The sequence below is a fragment of the Misgurnus anguillicaudatus genome, chromosome 20 (assembly GCF_027580225.2).
Source record: "Misgurnus anguillicaudatus chromosome 20, ASM2758022v2, whole genome shotgun sequence".
NCBI lineage: Eukaryota > Metazoa > Chordata > Actinopteri > Cypriniformes > Cobitidae > Misgurnus > Misgurnus anguillicaudatus.
The window spans coordinates 38,391,386-38,411,439 of record NC_073356.2 but is presented as its reverse complement, the minus strand read 5'-3'; the positions used below and the strand labels follow the sequence as shown (position 1 = coordinate 38,411,439).

Sequence of the window (20,054 nt, the reverse complement as noted above, 5' to 3'; positions counted from 1 at the left end):
GACAGTTCACCCACAAATGAAAATACTGTCATAATTTTCTCATCCTCATGTTGATCTAAACCTGTATGAGTTTCTTTGATTCTGATGAACACAAAAGAAGATATTTTGATAAATGATGATAAGCACATCTGATTGTAACCATTCACATACATAGTAGGAATAAAAAAATGATGGAATTCAATGGGTACCATTAACTGTGTGCTTACCATTAATTATCAAAATATCTTCTTCATCATTTTTTTCAATACTTCAATAATATTTGTTTTCCTACTATGGAAGTCAATGATTGCCATCAGCTGTGTGCTTACCATCATTTATCAAAATATCTTCTTTTGTGTTCTTAAAAAACTCATACAGGTTTAAAACAACATAAGGGTGAGTAAATGAAGACAGAATTTTCATATTTGAGTGAATCTTTAATTTATAGATTTTGTAGATATAATAGATTGTAATATGATTGTTGATTGTTACCCTTATAATATGAACTGTCCTCCATGTATCTGGACAAACCAAAGTCACCCAGTTTCACACAGTCTGTGGATGACACCAAAACATTCCTGGCAGCAATGTCCCTGTGAAACACACGCCAACACAAACGCGGTGTCAGATGAACTCCTCTGTGATCATGAGATGATAAAGGACATGTGTGTAGATCTGCAGTCATTCTCACCTGTGAACAAAGCGTTTACTCTCCAGATACGCCAGCGCTGTACTCAGCTGATAGGCGAACAGAATCAGTGTGGAGAGGTCCAGGTTGTACTTTCTTACTTGCAGGAATGACCTTAACTAAAAAAGAAGTAATGAAGATTTTTAAACGTACAACATTCAACAAGAGAGCTTTAATAAAAACGGTCCAATCAAACGGCAGGGTTAAAACTTCAATCAATGTCCAAGGCCGCATTTACACCACCTGTCGGAAGTTACTCAATTCTCAAAAAAACCCTCATAGTTTCCGAGATTGTCAACCGGGTTGTCAAAAAAATCAGATACAAGCAACAAATCAGAACTGGGCATCAAGATTTGTGGTGTAAATCCGGCTTAAAACAGAGTTGGGAAAACTACGGCCTGCAGCACAGATGAGTTTATACATGTATTTAAAAACCTGATCTGACCAACGAGTCAAAAATGTTTGCACACCTCTGGTCTAAAACCTTAACCAATCAACAGATCAATCAAAAATATATTGATTAATAAGAGCTGTCAAATGCAATAAATCTCTTAACTCTCCAAGTGTGCACAACTCCATAATAATCCAGACGGGATTTTCTGTGATTATTCCAATCAGCTTCACGATGTGCGGATGGTCAAACTGCCTCATTGTCACTGTTGAATAAAACAATAACACACTGTCTCACACCATTACTGTAGATATTTCACTTCTCTGAAACCATGTGAAATTGTGGTAGCAGTGACTTCCTCATGTTCAACTTCAAAAGATTTCTTTCATGCAAATGTTCTGCTTGAGACTGAATAAAGACACTTCTCAAAACACATCTGAAGTCAATTATACTCACGGGCTTCCTGAAGAAACTTCTCACGCACGCTGTCAGATGTGCAGTTTTTACACGTCTTGATGGCCACAGATAAAGATGGATTCTCCTGTCCGAACAATAAATATTTATCATACGATACAGGCGTCAACACTAGGCAGATTTAAACACTTTTAATTTAACTTCATGCTCACTTGTCTCTATTTATCTAACAACCTTACAGAGTTGTGTTTTACCGCTATAAACATCTAACAGGACACTCTTTACTGGCTGATGTTCACAATAAACAAGAAGCTTACCGGACTGACGTAGACGCCTTGGTGGACGTCACCAAACTGTCCCTCACCGATACATCGTCCCAGCTCGATCTTTTCTCGCTGGATTTCATAGTCCTGAGCTATGAGCAAAAACACAAGCAAACCTGAAGAACCTACAAGCATCAATCTACCCGTGAGACCTTGATCATCATGCTAATGGTCCTTCATGTGACCTCAGTTCAGAAGATCCACAGAAGAACAACAACAACAACATGCTACAAAATTTCATCACAACAATGTCAGAGAAAGTCTAAAATACAACATTCACAATGACAAAACTAAAAAACTAAATTAAAAGATACATAACCATTTTACTAAATAAAATATAAAAATATAAATGCAAAAAAAATCCCCAACTTTGCATATCAACGGCTACTGCGGGTTTTCTGAAAAGGAAAATAACGTCACAATTTTAAAATATGAAATGACTTTTTTTTCTTCATATAAATCATAATTTCTCTTTCAATATTTGGTTGAACTCTGAGATGGACTGTTGTGAAAACCTGCATTAGCCTGCGAGTAGAGCTGCATAATGATCAATCGCAACTAATCGATTGCAGAACACAAGTTTTTGTTCACATCATATATGTGTGTAATGTGTATAATAAGTATGTATATAAACACACACACATACACACACGCACGCATGCACGTTTATGTGTAATGTTAAGTATTTTTTAAATATATTAAGTATTTTTTATTTAATTTAATTAATTGAATTTTTATATTTGATTATAATATAATTTCTATGCAAATATAAAAAATTATATAAACATAAATTCATGAATATATGTAAGAAATATTTACATATGTGTGTATTCATATAAACAATTATACACACTACACACACATCTATGATGTAAACAAAAACCATTCTGCAACCGATTAGCTGCGATCAATCGTTATGCAGCCCTACCTGTGAGACACTTTAGAGAATCAAACACATTCACAGCTCACACAAACTAAACAGAAAGTAAGAAAGAGACAATAACAGACGACTGGAGTTACCTGCGTCCAATCCATAGACTTCAGCTGGTTGTTAAAGAAAAAAAAGATTTTAGAAAAGAATGAAGGAGAAACCTGAAGACGCTGAGAAATAAACATTCACGCTGGTGTCTGGACGCTCAGGGCTGTGAGATTAACTCTCATACTCTTCTCTCTGTGTGTTTATTTAACACATTCAATCATATGAGAGGATTCAAAAGAAACAGAAATAAATCACTGGAAATGAGACAGAAATGACAAACTCAGTTTTTGAATGAGATTCTGAATGATTGACAGCTGCTGAGAGGATTAGGAGTCTCTCGTCATTTAAACATACACAAGTTAGGTAATCCCAAACCGGTAAGATTTCCTCTTTTCCATAAAACACAAGAAGACACATTTTGTCCATCATTTATAAACATCACATAAAGATGAAATGAAACGTTCCTTCTGTAGCAGTAAAGATTATCTGCTCTCACATCATCTCAGAAGTCATATCAACATGTTTAACTCTTTTCCCGCTATTGACCAGTTAACTCGTCAGTCAAGAAAAAACACTTCCCTGCCAATAATGAGTTTTTACGGCAATCTAAATTTCCGCTATTATCCACTAGGTGGCAGTCTTACCCAACTTATAAAACACTGAAGCATCCACTGATCCAAAAACAGTAAAAACAACAGTTTTGCTCATCGCTCTGAATCTCATTTCTAATAAAAGTCTTTTACAAAAAAAACGCAATTATCTCAGCTTTTTGCTCAAATTTTGTTTTTGTTTTTAAGAAACCCACCTATATTTGAGAGGTGATAAAAAGAGAACAAATAAAGGTAGGATGAAAGTTTTTGTTTGAAAGCACAGGATCTGATATATATTATATGTTTATATATTTAAAGAAGAACATTTTCTGGAAAGCTTTTTAAAAAAAAAATACTGGCAGGGAAAGAGTTAATACATTCATAAATCTTTACAACCAAGCATAAAAAACTCACTTTTAGAGCACACAGCTGAATAAATGATTTACATAAAATATAAAGCTATCTTAAAAGACACAATCATAACACACAACTGACCTGAGATCAGTGTTTGTACAGAGTCAGACACTCGTGAGAGTTACAAACTGATCTGCAGGCACTGACTCACACACACACACACACACACACACACACACACACACACACACACACACACACACACACACACACACACACACACACACACACACACAGTGTATAAATATATGGAGTTTATAAATAGTATATAAATATGTAGTATATAAAAATATGAAATCTCTGCAGTTTTAATCTTCTTAAGCCTGAATATAATCTGAAGTTCAGACTGAAACTTTCAGGTCTGCAGTATGAATCTACATCAGAATATTCCAGAGTCTCAGAGCTGGATACTTTAAATTTCATTTGTCGCCACATCAACAAACTGAGCGAGCCAGACAGGAAAGATACGGTCAGGATTTGGCTCCGAAACCGTTTGAATCTGGATAGAAACATCTGGATCCCGGGAGAGTTTACAGCGATCGCAGACACATACACACTTCATATACGACATGAATCAAGGGTACTTACTAGACGGCATAGTGTAGGTGTCTTCTTCATCTATGATCTCTGCGTAGTCGTCTGTTTCTGCAGAGAAAAAAGTAGTGGTCAGTGTCACACACACACACACAGGCCAAAAAACGCCCACTCGGTCACTACACAACCCAAAACACATGTAACCTTACACTAAAGAAACTAGATCCAACCCAAAAAACACACACAGACATGCGCACACACGCGCACACCAACACAGACAGACAGACCAGACACACAGACACACTTCTCTCTTTGAAACTCTTCATACTCAGTCTATGTGGCTTTACAAATCTGTCTGTCTAACTGACCAATAAGAGAGCAGCTCTGACAGTCTACTCAGCCAAACATAGAGCGGCTCTGTGTTTGTTCTTAGGAGTCATGGGGAAGGAAGTTATTTCTTATGAGAAACAGACTGCGTCCCAATTCTTTCTTTTTTTTAGATGTGGTCATGATGGTTATATGACTTCTCTAAATAACTGCACCTTTAAAGAGACAGTTCACCCAAAAATTAAAATTCTGTCATCATTTTGTCATCCTCATGTTGTATTAAACATGTATGAATTTCTTTTTTTGGTGAACACAAAAGAAGATATTTTGATAAATGACGGTAAGCACACAGCTGATTAACTATTGACTTCCATAAAAGGAAAACAAATACTGTGTGCTTATCATCATTTATCAAAATATCTGCTTTTGTGTTCTTTAAAATAAATAAATAAAAAAATCATTTTTGGGTGAACTATCACTTTAAAGAAGACAGAAAAAGAGAGAGAGAGAGAGAGTAAAATAATGAAAGAGAAAACACAGAAGAAACAACCACAACTACAATCTATGCCAGACTCACACAAGATTGTCTATCCAAATCACTACACAGCACACACATGACACACAGAGCGTTCACAGGAAATACATAAAGTGATGATGATAAGTCATTATTTAGTGTTAGGGTTATAAGTCAAACATTACCATCTCCACTAACATCTTCTGCAGGTCCAATGAGAGCATGCAAAGAGAGAAGAGAAGCAGCGAGTAGATGAAAGAAAAGAGGAGATGAGAGGACAGAAGATACAGGAGAGGTTATTTTCTATATAAACAACAGAAGACAGAAGTTCAACAGGAATATGAGAGAGTGTTAAAGTGGTTTTGTGGCTGTGAGTGACTGTGTTTCTGGTTATATGCGTGCCGTACTGCAGGAATGTTTGGGATAAGATTCAGATCAGAAGTGAAAGCAGATCTCTCTGTATTCTTCTACCACAGCATCTGAAAATGGCAAGAACTGTTGATTTTGTGTTTGTATCTAGGGATGCACCAAATGTTCAGCAACCAAAATTATTCGGTCAAAAATAGCAAAAAATAATCACAAAAAAGTGAAAAGACTGAATAAAAATGTACGCCTTGTGGAGGTGTACAATTTTGTCTCTAGTGTCTTTGGACAGCTCTTTGGTCTTGGCCGTGTTAGTAGTTGGATTCTTACTGACTAGCCGTTTCTCAATGTCAAGGATACTTCCTTGGCAGGACTAGTCCTTACAAGTCACTTCCTTCAAATGCGAGGCGAGGCTCCTTTTAAGCATTCGGAGAACACGTTAAATGGAACAGGCTAACAAGTGCACGTCATTACGTCATTGCGTGATTGAAAGGTGTGCTTTCGGTGCTGCGCGCATAGGATTGTGGGTGATTTCAGCGCGTGAAGAGCGCGAAGGATACAAATTTGCATCCTTTCCTGTATATGGGATATTTCTCGAACGAAGGACTCAGTCCTTGGCTGAAATTTCGAGGATCCTCGACATTGGAACAGTCCTTCCGAGGATCCTTCCTTGACATTGAGAAACGGCTACTGTATGGGGTGGACAGGTGTCTTTATGCAGCTAACAGGTGCATCTAATTTAGGATAATAAATGGAGTGGAGGTGGACATTTTAAAGGCAGACTAACAGGTCTTTGAGCATCAGAATTCTAGCTGATAGACAGGTGTTCAAATACTTATTTGCAGCTGTATCATACAAATAAATAAAAAAAATCATATATTGTGATTTCTGGATTTTTTTTAGATGATGTCTCTCACAGTGGACATGCACCTACTATGACAATTTCAGACCCCTCCAGACTTTCTAAGTGGGAGAACGTGCAAAATAGCAGGGTGTTCAAATACTTATTCTCTTCACTGTATGTGGACGAATGTAATGGGGGTCGCACATCGGACGGGCAACTCATATCGAACACATTTTATTTTCTATGAGTATAGGCACACAGTCCGCGTATGTCCGCTGTGACTCAGAACGCTGCTCAAATCCCTGTCGTGCTACAGAGTGCCACTCACATAGTTTAATAACATCATATTTGTCCCAAACCTTTTGCATTTGAAGTAGACACTATCTGACTAAGATTGCGCTATTTAATGTGCACTTCCGGTGTACGATACCTTCGAGTTGTCCTAGACGCGACGCAGTGCTGCGCTTCTCGTCCAGTGTGCGACCCCCTTAAAATGAACAATTTCATCAAATCAGATAGCTATCCAATCAGAGGAGTGACAAGGTGTAAAAAGGCTCTTTAAATAAAATGTGAAATATAGCAAAAATTACATTCTGAAAATGTTACTGTAGTTAGGCAGTGTTGAGACAATTGGCAAAATAATTTGGAAAATGATAAAAAATCTTTCGGTATTCGGCTAAGTGTTTCATTTTATTTAGCTACAGCCAAGATTTTCCTTTCGGTGCATCCCTATTTGTAACACATTTATTTTGAAAAGAAAGTGATTTGGCTTTTGGCAGAAAATGTGTTTGATTGTCAGGATATGTGAGCACTGTAATACACCTGCTGTGTGAGTCCATGAGAACATGAGTTAGGTGTGAAATCATGAAGTTAGAAAGGGTCAGATTGTACACACGCACACACGCACACACACAGGAGAAGAGCAGATACCCTGAGGATGAGACTCGTGGGAACAGAGAACAAACGGCAGGAGAAAGCGACGAGCTTTAGCAGCTTTGCTGGGTGTCTGAAGCTCAGAGTCTTCAGTGAAGAAAACACAGACAGTGGAGCAAAAGTAAAGAAATGAAGAAACACATCCACCCTTCATTGACAAACACATGACAGTCTCTGATGTCCTCAGCATCACTTAACATCACAAATAATTACAACCTGTTATTAAAAACTGATGTCACCTATGCTTACAATCTCACAAACTGTTCAATTAATTTTTGCTGTGGGATGCTATGTTTCAGCTTTCCAGCTATACATCTTAAAGGTGCCAAAGAATGCATTGTAATAATCTGTTAAATTGTTCTCTAATATCTACACAGAAGGTTTGTGGCTTTATTAAGTGCACAAATTATCCAGTTTTACATGTTCATTTACAACCCTTTATAATGAAAGGGTCTATTATTACCTTATTTGAAAGGGTCATGAATAGTAATGTTGAGCTCTGCTCTGATTGGCTGTTTCTCCTTCAGTAGCTCTGTGTGTGTGTAAACAGATCTTATGTTTGAGTCTGTATCAGATTTTGAGGAATAATCAATTGTTTGGAGATTGTTAATGGACGTTTCTGAGTGGGTTTTTTCAGTATGGACCTGCAAAATGTAACTGTAACGTCAATAGTATAACTTTAGCCTAAACGTTAGCATATAGCCTTAACTAACTAGCATATAGCGCTAACTAACATATAGCATTAACTAGCATATAGCATTAACTAGCATATAGCATTAATTACCATATAGCATTAACTAGCATATAACGCTAACTCAGCAGTTATAACTTTGATTTTATCATTGTAACAATATTGTAATTAATTTAATATGTAATTTAATGTTGGGGGTGTCCATTTAGACTGTAACTTCACAGTTGGTGTTATGTTGAGGTTTGTCTGTTTTCCAGCAGTCTTTTGCGTGCACACAGTTTACATAAGGAGGAGGAAACAATCGTGTTTAAGGCTCATGATATGTCATTACCATCTCTTATTATTCATCTATGACTACATAGATACAGTTTTAACTTCTATGACACCTTTAAAATGTTTTTATCTAACCCTTGTCATTTCTGTGTTGATATTTTAACTATCTGTATTGATCAACAAATCCCGCTTGGGGCGCAGTTATGATATAAACACAACCAAAAACATTTTATTTGATCCTACAAACAATCACAAATCATGTGACGTGTAGTTAAAATTTCTATACATTATGCACTGAAAGTCTGAAACTTATTTACTTTCATTTGTAAGAGGATATATTCTTAAATAAATATTATGCACAATAAATGTTCATTAAGTTTTACCTATGTTCTCATTTATTGTACTATATAACAATTGTGTCATATCAGCCACATCAAAAAAACATCAGCCATCAAAAAACCGGTGTCTGTCGACCACTACTGATATCCCGAGTTGTTTTGCTAATATTGGATGTGTGTTACACAGCTGTTTTCTCTCAGGTCCTGAATGTCTGACCTTTTCTAAGTGATGTTTGTAGATTATGCTGAACATCTCTGATGTAAACAGACCACCAAACACGCTTTAAACCAGCAATAAACACCGATCTCATCCTGAGCTGAGCTACAGACAACACACAAAACCTTCTTCAAACGTGTTACAGACACATCCTAAACATATCAGCTGAAATCTGCCTTTCTGTAATGCCACAATTTTACTGAAAATAATATAAAATGAGACTTGTTATCTGAGGACTTTTCTCATTGTCAATACACAGTATGATATTAGTCATATAAACACAGATGAATTAAACATGTTTCTGACACAGAGATAGCTCGAACTCCTGCACGAATTCCTTCAAGCTTCTTCTCATTGTTGGCAACTCTGTGAAGTAAACATTTTATTAATATACAATAAAAAAAGACATACTATAACACACAACATATATAAACAACTCAGTTAAATGATCATTACTTCATCATTACTATGGTAAAGGGGTATATACACTTTCACTGTGACATATTCTGGAGGGGTTTAAATCTGGTATTAGAGATTTATTTTTCAGTTTAAGAAGACCAGAAGTATTTTCAGAACTTACTTTGGGATTGATGGAAGAGCTCTCTCGCCCTCTGTTGGACAGAAAAACACACAACATTCATTTCTGAAGAATAGGATAAAACACAGCAATGAATTCATACTGATAATATAAAGCTGTCAAGAAGATTTCTACCTTAAAATGAAAAGACAAACAAACTTATTTTTGAAAGCCACTGAGATGTTTTGGTATTTTTGAGCATTTAGATGGATGTCAGTGTTGCTTTACACAATACATTTCTTTCATTATAAATCCCTGCCTCACTCTATACATCCCACAATGCATCAGCGTGAAGAAGACCCACCTTTCTGAGGCCTGATGATGAAGGACTGGCTGACGGCATTAAGCAGTCGACAGTAGCCGTCGATGAGGTCAGCCATGTTCTCCGCGGTGGTAAAGTTTGATGTGCTGATCGTGAGAGGCTGTGAGCGGGCGAGAGACATTCACAATGAGCCTTTATCAGCAAACACGGCCACATGGTGATGTCAAGCTACTTTAACAGCTGTACAGAGACCAGCTGCACTGACACATAACATTCACTACAGAGTAAGAGGACACACCCCAAATTATGTCAAATAACGCACATTGCTCAAGACACAGCCCCAATGATCTCTAAAGAGCGGTGCTGAAGACACGCCCCCAATTATGTCACACATACAATGCTAAAGACACCCCCCAATGATCTCTCATGCACACTACTGAAGACACACCTCCAACGATCTTACACACACCCACGGCTGAAGACACACCCACAATGACCACACACTTAGTGTTTAAGACACGCCCACAATGATGTCACATGCACAACGCTAAAGACACGCCCATAGTTATCTCTTATGCACACTGCTGAAGACACACCTCCAACAATCTTACACACACACACTCACGGCTGAAGACACACCCAGAATGATCTCTTATGCACAGAGCTGAAGACACACTCCCTGACACACACACACACACACACACACACACACACACACACACACACACACACACACACAGAGTGTTAGCGGTCCACAGCAGTAGCAGTAGTGTGATGTGTGTGATGTACCTCAGGTGCTCCTGCCACATCCAGCTGTAAGACACCTTTCCTCTCTCTCTCCTCCACACATGAGTACTGGATACTCTGCACCTGAGTGAAGTTGGCCAGGTGTGTCGGCTGAAAGAGAAAAGTGAGATGATTTACAAGATGCCCGTGACCAAACACACACATCAACAAACACACAGATCTTAAACTTTAAAATATCAGTGAAGTTCCTCTTTACAAACCACACAAATGGCAGGACTGATGAATACAGTATTTATCATTACTGATTTACTGATCACAGCAGGATTTTGACCAGTGACTGTAAATGTGGTGGCAAAAGTTTGATGAAACAAATCAACAGTAGTGTGATGATTGCTTGTTGCTTTATTCAACAACATTCATTTATTTAGATTAAAGACATGACAGTATAACTGTCTGTAAAAATACTTTAAAACACTATGCATATTTTGTTAAAAGGGGACATATCATGAAAATTAGGGATGCACCGAAATGAAAATTCTTGGCCGAAACCGAAAAGAGGAAACAAAGGCTGAAAACCGAAACTCCGAAAAAAATTATTATGGCAATTATTAGTACCATTGCATTTATGGCTATCACTGTGTACTAACTTTACTAGGGCTGTGTGATGGATCACAAAACTCACGGTTCGGATTACATTACAGTTTTTGACGGAGGGATCGGATTATTTTTTGGATCAGCAAAAAGGGGGTGGGAAAAATCTAATAACAAATAAAGAAATTACAAACATTTATAAAAAAGAACAAAGATGCACATTACGTAAGGTCTAAAATTAGCATTAGGTACAGAAATCAAATTAAATGAATCATAACACTGCCTTTATTGTATAAATTAAATATAATTATTATTATTTTTATAGCTTCAGAAGTGATTTTCTCTTTGTCTTGGGTGGTTTGATTAACATTAATGACACAGACTTAAGTAGGTTAATTGAGGTTACTGTCTCTTTAAGATTAGATAAGCACAGACTGGTTTCTGACTCTAATAGTCGTATTCACTTATTAAGGAGACTGAGATCATTTGGTGTATGTCAAGCATTGTTGAAGACTTTCTACGACTCTGTTGTGTCATCTGTGATTTTGTATGGTGTCACCTGCTGGGGAGGAGGACTGTTGGAGAGGGAGAAAAACCAACTTAATAAGCTAATTAAGAAAGCAGGTTCTGTTGTGGGGTGTGTGTTTCCCACTATAGATGACATAGCCCAGGTTAGAATGACTGGCAAACTGATTAACATGAAGAATTATGAATGCCATCCTTTTCACGAATTAGTGCATGCTTGCGAGAGTTCTTTTAGTACAAGATTAATTCAACCAAGGTGTTATAAGGAACGTTACAGAAGGTCTTTTTTACCAACAGCCATTAGATTTTACAACCAGTGCTACACAAGATAATTGTTAGTAAATTGATGGTGTAATTGATGTGGAATGTGTACCTTATGCTTGAAACTAAACCAATGTGTGGTATTATGTAGTTGCTCAGGTCATTGTGTACAAACTGTTGTAATTGTTTTGAAATTTTATTTTTTTTGTATTTTTATACTATTTATTATTGTGTGTGTTGAGCTTGCTGTGGCATGTGAATTTCCCTTTGGGGATTAATAAAGTTAATCTAATCTAATCTAATCTAATCTAATCTATACTGTGGAGATCATTTTGTTTGTATGTGTCCTGTCAATAACAGAAAGATTTTGTTTGTTTTTTGAAACGCGTCTCTCTCGTGTGCACTATTAAGGGCACTTAAACAGGTGTGCACACAGAGACCGGGGGTGAATCTCAAACAGATCAGCATAAAAACGTTACGTTGTTTTTCATTGCTTTATTCGCCAAATGTATGTTAATGGACTACAGTATGAGACACGCGCGACTTTCTCTAACGTTTACACATCAAGAGTTCTGATCTTTGAAGGGCATACTGTGATGATCACGTCTGGACCGGACACATTCAATGGCATGTGCCTCTGTGCGTACAGAAAGCTGCTCACTTTAGCACCTTTTTGCGGTTAAATACGTCAACACTGCATACATGTTGATTCAGACAAGCACATGCAGGTCACGGTTTCTGTTTGCGTCATTACAACATTTCGGCCGTATTGTTTCGGTGATAAAAGTCTTTCGGTGGCTGAATATTCGGTGCATCCCTTTTTTATGTTTAAGTGCTATAATTGGGTCCCAGTGCTTCTATCAACCTAAAAAATGTGAAAAAGATCAACCCAGTATTCACAGTGTCAGGCCTCAGATGAGATGTGAATATGTACACATTAATATCTCTTACTGTTGAGCCTTTGTCTGTCAGGTAGCTGATTCCTTCCTCTGGACCGATAGCAAGATCTACTGAGATAACCCAACTCGACTGAGAGAGAGACAAAACATCACATAAGATTTTAAATGTGTGTTTCCTCCACTGGCCACTAGAGAGCAACAGAGGACAGTAAGTGTATGTAGGACGAGTGATGTGACGTGACGTGACTTACCCCCAGAGCACATCTAAAACACTCTTTATCAAATCTGTACACAGGCGCCAGGATTTCAAAAAACTTCAGTATGCTCTGCTCATCATTCAGGTTGGCAAACTGCTTGAAGGCTTGTTGGATCTGTTTCCTCAGCGTTTTGGCCTGATGAAGAGGAAACCGTGTTAGATGAGTATTACATTTATTAATGGTAAAACTATTTAACTCAATCATGCTAAATCTTTTCAAACCAGTACAACACTCAAGAGATCTCTCTACTGTATATACACTAATGTGTCTCTCTGCTACACTTCTCAATAAAAAAAAGACACAGACTGAAATCTGTGTGTAAAAGCACACTGGGTCCTCCTGGCACATTTTAGGGAAATCTATCTGTACACTGAAAGGCATTATGGGTAACCGAGCGACATTCCCTGCCGAGATACACAGATGATATCAGAGTCACCTCAGAGGGACGTCTCCACCCGTCTGACAGGAAATGCATGCCAAACATCTGAGGAGGAATTATGGGAAGGGTCTGAGAGATTTCTTTATCTGCAGCCTGATCTCTTAAAACCTCTCATGAAAGACAATTCTCACGTTAAAATCAGCTCGGGGTTTATTTCATTACAGTAAATTGTGTTGGAACAAATTGAGAAAGACGAAACATCTCCTTTGTGTTTTTTACTAGAAATAAAGTCATACAAGTCTAAAATGACGTGAAGATGAGTAAGTGATGAGTATTGGGCAAACTATTGCTTTAACAAGCCCTTACAGCCATGAGTTAATAGTAGCTATTACAACATCACTTCGGAAGAAATGCTGTTTTACTCAATCACAGTTGAATCTGATCGATCTCTATCTGCATTCAGATCTGACAGATGGCTGCGTTAATAATGAAAGCTGTTTTTAACACAATTAACTCGCTCAACAGACGCTAGAAAACTCAGCTGCAGGAATTCTTTAAAAACAACACATGGATTACATGCAATAATCTGTTCTCCAGAAATATCTCTACAAAAACCTTCCCCAGATGAAAAAACGCACTGGGTGATCTTAGAGGGATAAAGATTCGGGGGATCGTGGTGGGATAATCATAGTAGTGAAATTACAACACTTCCACACACACGTACACATATGCATACACACACAGGCACGAACATGCATGAACACACACACACACGCATGCGCACACACATGGCACGCACATACATAAATGCGCAGACACACAGATACACGTACCCATGCACACACAGGCACATGCACGCCCACACACACACACACATGCATGAAGACACACACGTGCACACACACTTAAGGACAACCCAAAGGGTCAAAGGACAACCCCACTTTTTTTCAAAGCATCTGTTAGCAGGGGTGTGTGTGTGTGTGTGTGTGTGTGTGTTTGCTCCAAAAGAGTAGAATCAACCAAATGTATTCTTGTGCCAGATGAGCCCCCAGACAGGCACACACACGCACACACACACACACACGCACACATTACAGAAAATACATGAAAAATCTGTCTGTTATTTGTCCTAGGATTGTTTGATTTTAGTTTATTCACAGTGCCAATGAGTTTCTGGAATCTGTGCGTGCATTCACACACATCCCATAATGATCCCGTAAAGATTCATGACCTGTAATGTATTTCTTTCCGTGCACTTTGTGGATTTTTTTCCATAACGTTTTAAGTTTGCTTATCTTGAGAAACCACACACATTTTTTTCTGATCCCAAAATCAATTACGGGACATGTTTGAGTTCTCAAAGAAGGCACATTTTCTGGGATCAATGCTTTATGTGAAAGAGGTTACAGACACACAACTGCTAGGCAACACCCTAATGTACACAAACAACAACCTAACAATTCTCTGAATATCTTGATATCATCATTAGCAATGCACTTAAAACTATTAAGAGCAAACAGAAATCACAAACAACCATTCATAAAACATCATCACTGACATCATCTTCATCTACACAATAATCATCCTGTGCATGAACAAAAAACATCAACTCACCTTTACAGACTCCAGTAAACTTTTGGGGAAGAATCGTCTGAGCCCGACATCTTTCCTGAAAAACAGACCAGATGATCTCAGCATAAACACGGTGATGTCATCACCATCACAAACACAGTGATGTCATCACTTTTACTAACACATCAGAAAAAAAGACATTACATTACAATATTCAAACCTGATATCATTTTTATATGTTTAAGAAAATAGATGGCAATGCTGAAACAATAAAGTCATATTTAAATGCTTACAGATCTTCCTGTATATTAAATGTTAGACCTTATGAAATGTGTCTCTCTCTCTCTCTCGCTGTGAGTATACGGGTGAGCAGGAAACCTAATAAAATCTTATGGTCCCTCAAGATTGTTTCATTATTTAATCTCAATGAATCGTGCATTTGTTTGAAGCTTTAACCGCATGGCATCTCACCAAAACAATTCAGCATGTTTATGAAGCAGAAAATCAGTCAATACTTTAAACTGCTGAAACAGCATCAGTCAAACACTTGAACACATCCCATTCTCCAATCAACATATAACGTTTGCCACATTATTAGAGTAAAAACATCAAAACAAGCGATGCCTGATTTAAACTCTGATGTCCACAGGACCACAGCTGTTCCCTGCAGCTGTCAATCTAATCAGAGTTGCTTTGTGATTGGTGTGTACTCTCTGCCCTGCCCCGCCCCCTGAGGGGCAACACACTGTGTGAATGCAGGGAATGACCCGGAACTAACATACACACGTGTGAGTCACACCCCTAAGAGGAGTGAGGCGTGACTGTGTGTGTGAGAGAGGATGAGGACAGTGAATGACTTTCATTAGATGAAACTAAACTTTAGACTTATCAAAGATAAATTAATCTGCCAGAGAAACATGTGACTCGTGCTGGCAAAATCTATTAGTTTAACTGTGTTTTTTTTACTGTAATTTTGTTTTAGAACCCTCAAAAATCTTTAACTGGATTTTTCTCAAAATTAACTTTGCTGAAATTATCAACTTCAAACACGTGTAGCTCTGTCATTTTGTGTCAGATTCCAACAAATCCAAATACAAAGTTTTGAAGTTTTTTAATAGAAAATGTCAATATATAAATAACTAATTTTTGAACATTTGCTCATTCTGACTCAACTGGCCAGCACTGGTCACATATTAAAGTAGTAGTTGACCAATATTTGGAAATGTAAAGATTAGCGTTTACAACATGTTAAAATAATGATGAAGTTGTTGATAGACGTTGATGATACAGCTCATCTCCTTCAACATTATTTTGCAGAAACTATGATGATACTCACTCTAAGAGTTCATAGTTGGATTTCTTATCCAGGGCGTTTCCTCTCATTTCTCTGTAGAACCTCCTGTAAAATAACACAAGAACATCAGAACCTCACTCTGTTCTGCAGATACTGAGAGATTAAAAGAAAACTGAAGAGACCTGATCTCAAGACAGCCTAACTTCAGAGCAATCTCCTGCTCCACCTGATCTGCCATCTCCAACATGTAGTCATTCTTCACCTGGAGAGAGAGAGAAAGAGAGAGAGAGAGAGAGAAAGAGAGAGAGAGAGAGAGAGAGAGTGAGACTGAGACTATAAACTATGATTCATTATTGTTGTTTTGGGCTCAAGCTGTTTGTGAAGAGTAGATGTTTAAAGTGGCAGCAGGACAACATCATCATCATCATCATCATCATCACAGAGCATCTTTCACCATCTTCTAACTGTTCACACAATGAAACATGAGTTCAATTCAGACTGCTGTTGTTAAAATATTGTACTAAAGTAAAGACATGGGTCATAAACCTGCTGCCCTTCTTTAAACAAACACACAGAGCCTGCGGTTGAAATACACTGACATCATCACTACTGATGTTCACCAGCTGTTGACGAGTGACACACGCAGAAATGCCGTAAGCAACCATCACTCACCTGCTGGTAAAAATAGTTCAGTGTTGGTTTGTCTTCAGTGAACTGACTCAGGAAGCCCTTGGGCAGGTAACGGATCCGCAATTCATACCTAAAAACACACAGAGAGAGAGAGAGAGAGGTAAATCAAACATTAAATCAATTTCTGTCAAATTGGCCGAGAGGCTTCTGTGTGAACACAAACACGTCCCGTAAATGTTCTGGGATCTCTCCCGTAAAGAGGACCTAACACATCGAAACACAAACGTTTGCAAGAACACGTGTGTATGACAACAGCTGCAATATAATGATTATTCTCTTCAGCGTCTTTAAAAACCACTGCACACATTTACATTTAGTCATTTAGCAGACGCTTTTGTCCAAAGTGACTTACAAATGAGGTAAACAATAGAAGCAATTATAGCAACACAAGAACAGTAATACATAAGTGCACTAGAAATAGTCTCATCAAGTTTAACACACTATATATAGACAAGGGTTGGTTAGTAACTTTTTTTTAAAGAAATGTACAGATAAAGAGAAAGGTAAAATAGAGAAAGATAGTAAGTCCTTTATTAGGAAGTGAGGTAATGGAGGAAGAGATGGGTTTTTAGCTGATTCTTAAAGACCAATTTGAGGAAATGACACTTGAAAGAGTTTCATGACCTCATCAAGAAATGATCAAATCTGAGAAAACAAACTAAATTCCAAACATACTGTAATCTGAAAGATGTCCTAGACTTATAATACAGGACAACACACATTGTGATATCATATTTCTATAAAGCAGGCAACTAAAGGACAGAATGGCAGGGCATCTAAACTGATGGAGAGTTATAGCTGAGGCAACTTCATCCTAAGATGTGATCACACAAAACCACATATAAAACCATCAGCATGTCTGAAGATCTTCACAAAACCATCAGCACCTCTACTGAGTCTGAACAGACCTTGAGCTCCAGGAGATACGAGATCAGTGTTCATGACACCCTTAAACAGACCGACCCAATGCTTCATCCAACCAGAGACAAAATATAAAGAGTTTGGTTCCAAAACGAGATAAACGCCATTTAAAAAAAATGAGTTACTGCCAAAATCAGATTTATATCAGGTCAGTATTTAAAAGTAAATTCTTAATTTTACACAAAATCCAATATCCGCCGTGTTATTCTGTCATCTTTTCTCCCTTTTTTCTCAAAACATGATAAACGGCACTCCTCCGTTTCTGCAGAATCCAATAAATCCACTCAACCAATCATAGCGCACCATTCCACGCATTATAAACAATAATGACGGCGCGTTGAATACACACAGAATCCTAGTTTTCCTCATCTACTTTGTACTTCCTGATCAACAAACAAACAAAAACAAATGACATTTGATGACATTGATAAACTTGTGGTGGTTTTCGTAAGCCATCAAAATCTAATTATTTACATGACAAACACGTCCCGTAAATGTTCTGGGATCTCTCCTGTAAAGAGGACCTAACACATCGAAACACAAATGTTTGCAAGAACATGTGTGTATGACAATAGCTGTAATATAGTGATTATTCTCTACAGCGTCTTTAAAAACCACTGCACACATTTACATTTAGTCATTTAGCAGACGCTTTACATTATTATAACTTTACATTATTTTACGTGAAGCCAATGAAAATTGAGCAGGACCAAAACATATTATAGCTGATCACTGTCAAAAAAGTTCAGCGACGACGTCCCAAGTATAACCGCAGCAATGACAGTGTTCTTAATATGACAAAGTAAGTGTTTTCAGTAATGCCATTACTGTTTATTTTTTAATCAGTGTATAGCACGAGTCAACTTAATGAATATAACATGACAAAGATGAATGCACATTTATATATTAATTCAATAGATTTATAGAATTTTGAAAAAAACTTTGGAAAAATGAAATCAGTTTTTATAATAAATCTTTGAAAATCAAATTTTAATGTTTTATTTTTATTATAACCTAAAGATGCTATGTGAAAGTTTGTACCAGAAAATAGTGGTTTTCATCTTGTCACTTTCCAGGTATAGAAAACACATTTTTACCCAAATTAGTCAAAATGGATTTATTGCGTTTTGGAACCAAACTCTTCATATCTTCTCCAACAACTTGTCTTTATCTGTTACACAACAGCTTGTGGGATTTCCTGACACAGAGTTTTTAGGAATGTGCTGTCATTACGAGAGGATTCCCGAACACACACAAGATCAAAGACTCAACTCCTATTTACATGTCACAATAGGTCTCATTCACTATAAGCATGCGTATGCACAAATTTGTGCACAAGATGTGCGCACGGACGTTTTCACAAACAAATTATGATTTAACAAAAACTTCATATCAAAATTGTACGAAAACATTCAAGAATAACAAATATCACACGTATGCAATAATTATGTACGCTATAATAAAATACTAAGCTATAATTAAAATGTATAATAATGTTGATATATAACATTTACATTATTATGTTTTATATTATAATATTTTATATTTATTATATATAATATAGACACATTATCTATATTATTATTATTATTATATACAGGATATTACACATTATTATAGCCTACTTATTTTTCCTACCCATATAAGAAGATGCGCATAATGACAAATCTTCACGCTTTCCTTCCTCAGTTTTTAAATCTCTATATGAAAGCATCTGCTTAACCTCCTAAGACCTGGTGTGTCCACATATGGGTACATACATTTTTTTTATTGTTTGCACCATAATACTTCATTCTGTGTAATTGAAACCTGTTGTACACAAACATGGACAATTGCACTGCTTTATGTTCAAAGAAAAATATTTGCTTATTATATTTATTGGTTCTTACAAAATCAAAATAGCTGGAAAAAATCTGAAAAAGAGACAAACCAAAGCTCAAATCTTACGGTACATTCACACAGTGTGAAAGCATTAACGCTTGACAGAAGGCTTGTCTGAAGCGTGGCCAACAGTCAATCACAGTGGCCACAGCACATGCTCCGGTCTTCCATAAACATAATTGGCTGGCTCTGGCTAGGTTATTTGCATAAGGCAATCTGATTGGCTGACGCACACTTGAAAAGTTGAGAAAAGTTCAACTTCAGCCGCAAGCAACGGCAGTAATACTGCGCCGACGGATCCACAATTCAGTTTGCCAATTAAAAGTGAATGGGAAGCGTTAACGCTTACGCCCGTGTGAATGTACCATAAGGAGGTCAATGCCTCA

General features: G+C 37.3%; 1 protein-coding gene across 13 annotated transcripts in view; it reads right to left on the bottom strand.

Moving 5' to 3' along the window:
- The window catches only part of ptk2aa (protein tyrosine kinase 2aa), a 65,310-nt gene that overhangs the window by 12,978 nt on the left and 32,278 nt on the right, over positions 1–20,054 (bottom strand). For 5 of the 13 annotated variants that reach the window (XM_073858665.1, XM_073858664.1, XM_073858659.1 and 2 more), the window contains 19 exons: positions 16,849–16,936; positions 16,359–16,438; positions 16,219–16,281; positions 14,925–14,979; positions 12,926–13,066; positions 12,727–12,804; positions 10,441–10,548; positions 9,694–9,811; positions 9,393–9,423; positions 9,116–9,178; positions 7,291–7,382; positions 5,339–5,356; positions 4,367–4,423; positions 2,816–2,839; positions 1,790–1,887; positions 1,515–1,599; positions 1,225–1,323; positions 671–788; positions 472–572 (listed from right to left, as the gene is read on the bottom strand). In XM_073858665.1, coding sequence (XP_073714766.1) covers positions 472–572; positions 671–788; positions 1,225–1,323; positions 1,515–1,599; positions 1,790–1,887; positions 2,816–2,839; positions 4,367–4,423; positions 5,339–5,356; positions 7,291–7,382; positions 9,116–9,178; positions 9,393–9,423; positions 9,694–9,811; positions 10,441–10,548; positions 12,727–12,804; positions 12,926–13,066; positions 14,925–14,979; positions 16,219–16,281; positions 16,359–16,438; positions 16,849–16,936 — 1,517 coding nt within the window. Of the gene's footprint in view, positions 1–471; positions 573–670; positions 789–1,224; positions 1,324–1,514; positions 1,600–1,789; positions 1,888–2,815; positions 2,840–4,366; positions 4,424–5,338; positions 5,360–7,290; positions 7,383–9,107; positions 9,179–9,392; positions 9,424–9,693; positions 9,812–10,440; positions 10,549–12,726; positions 12,805–12,925; positions 13,067–14,924; positions 14,980–16,218; positions 16,282–16,358; positions 16,439–16,848; positions 16,937–20,054 lie in introns of those variants that run through there. The other 8 variants (XM_073858657.1, XM_073858656.1, XM_073858660.1 and 5 more) reach the window with 8 other exon arrangements.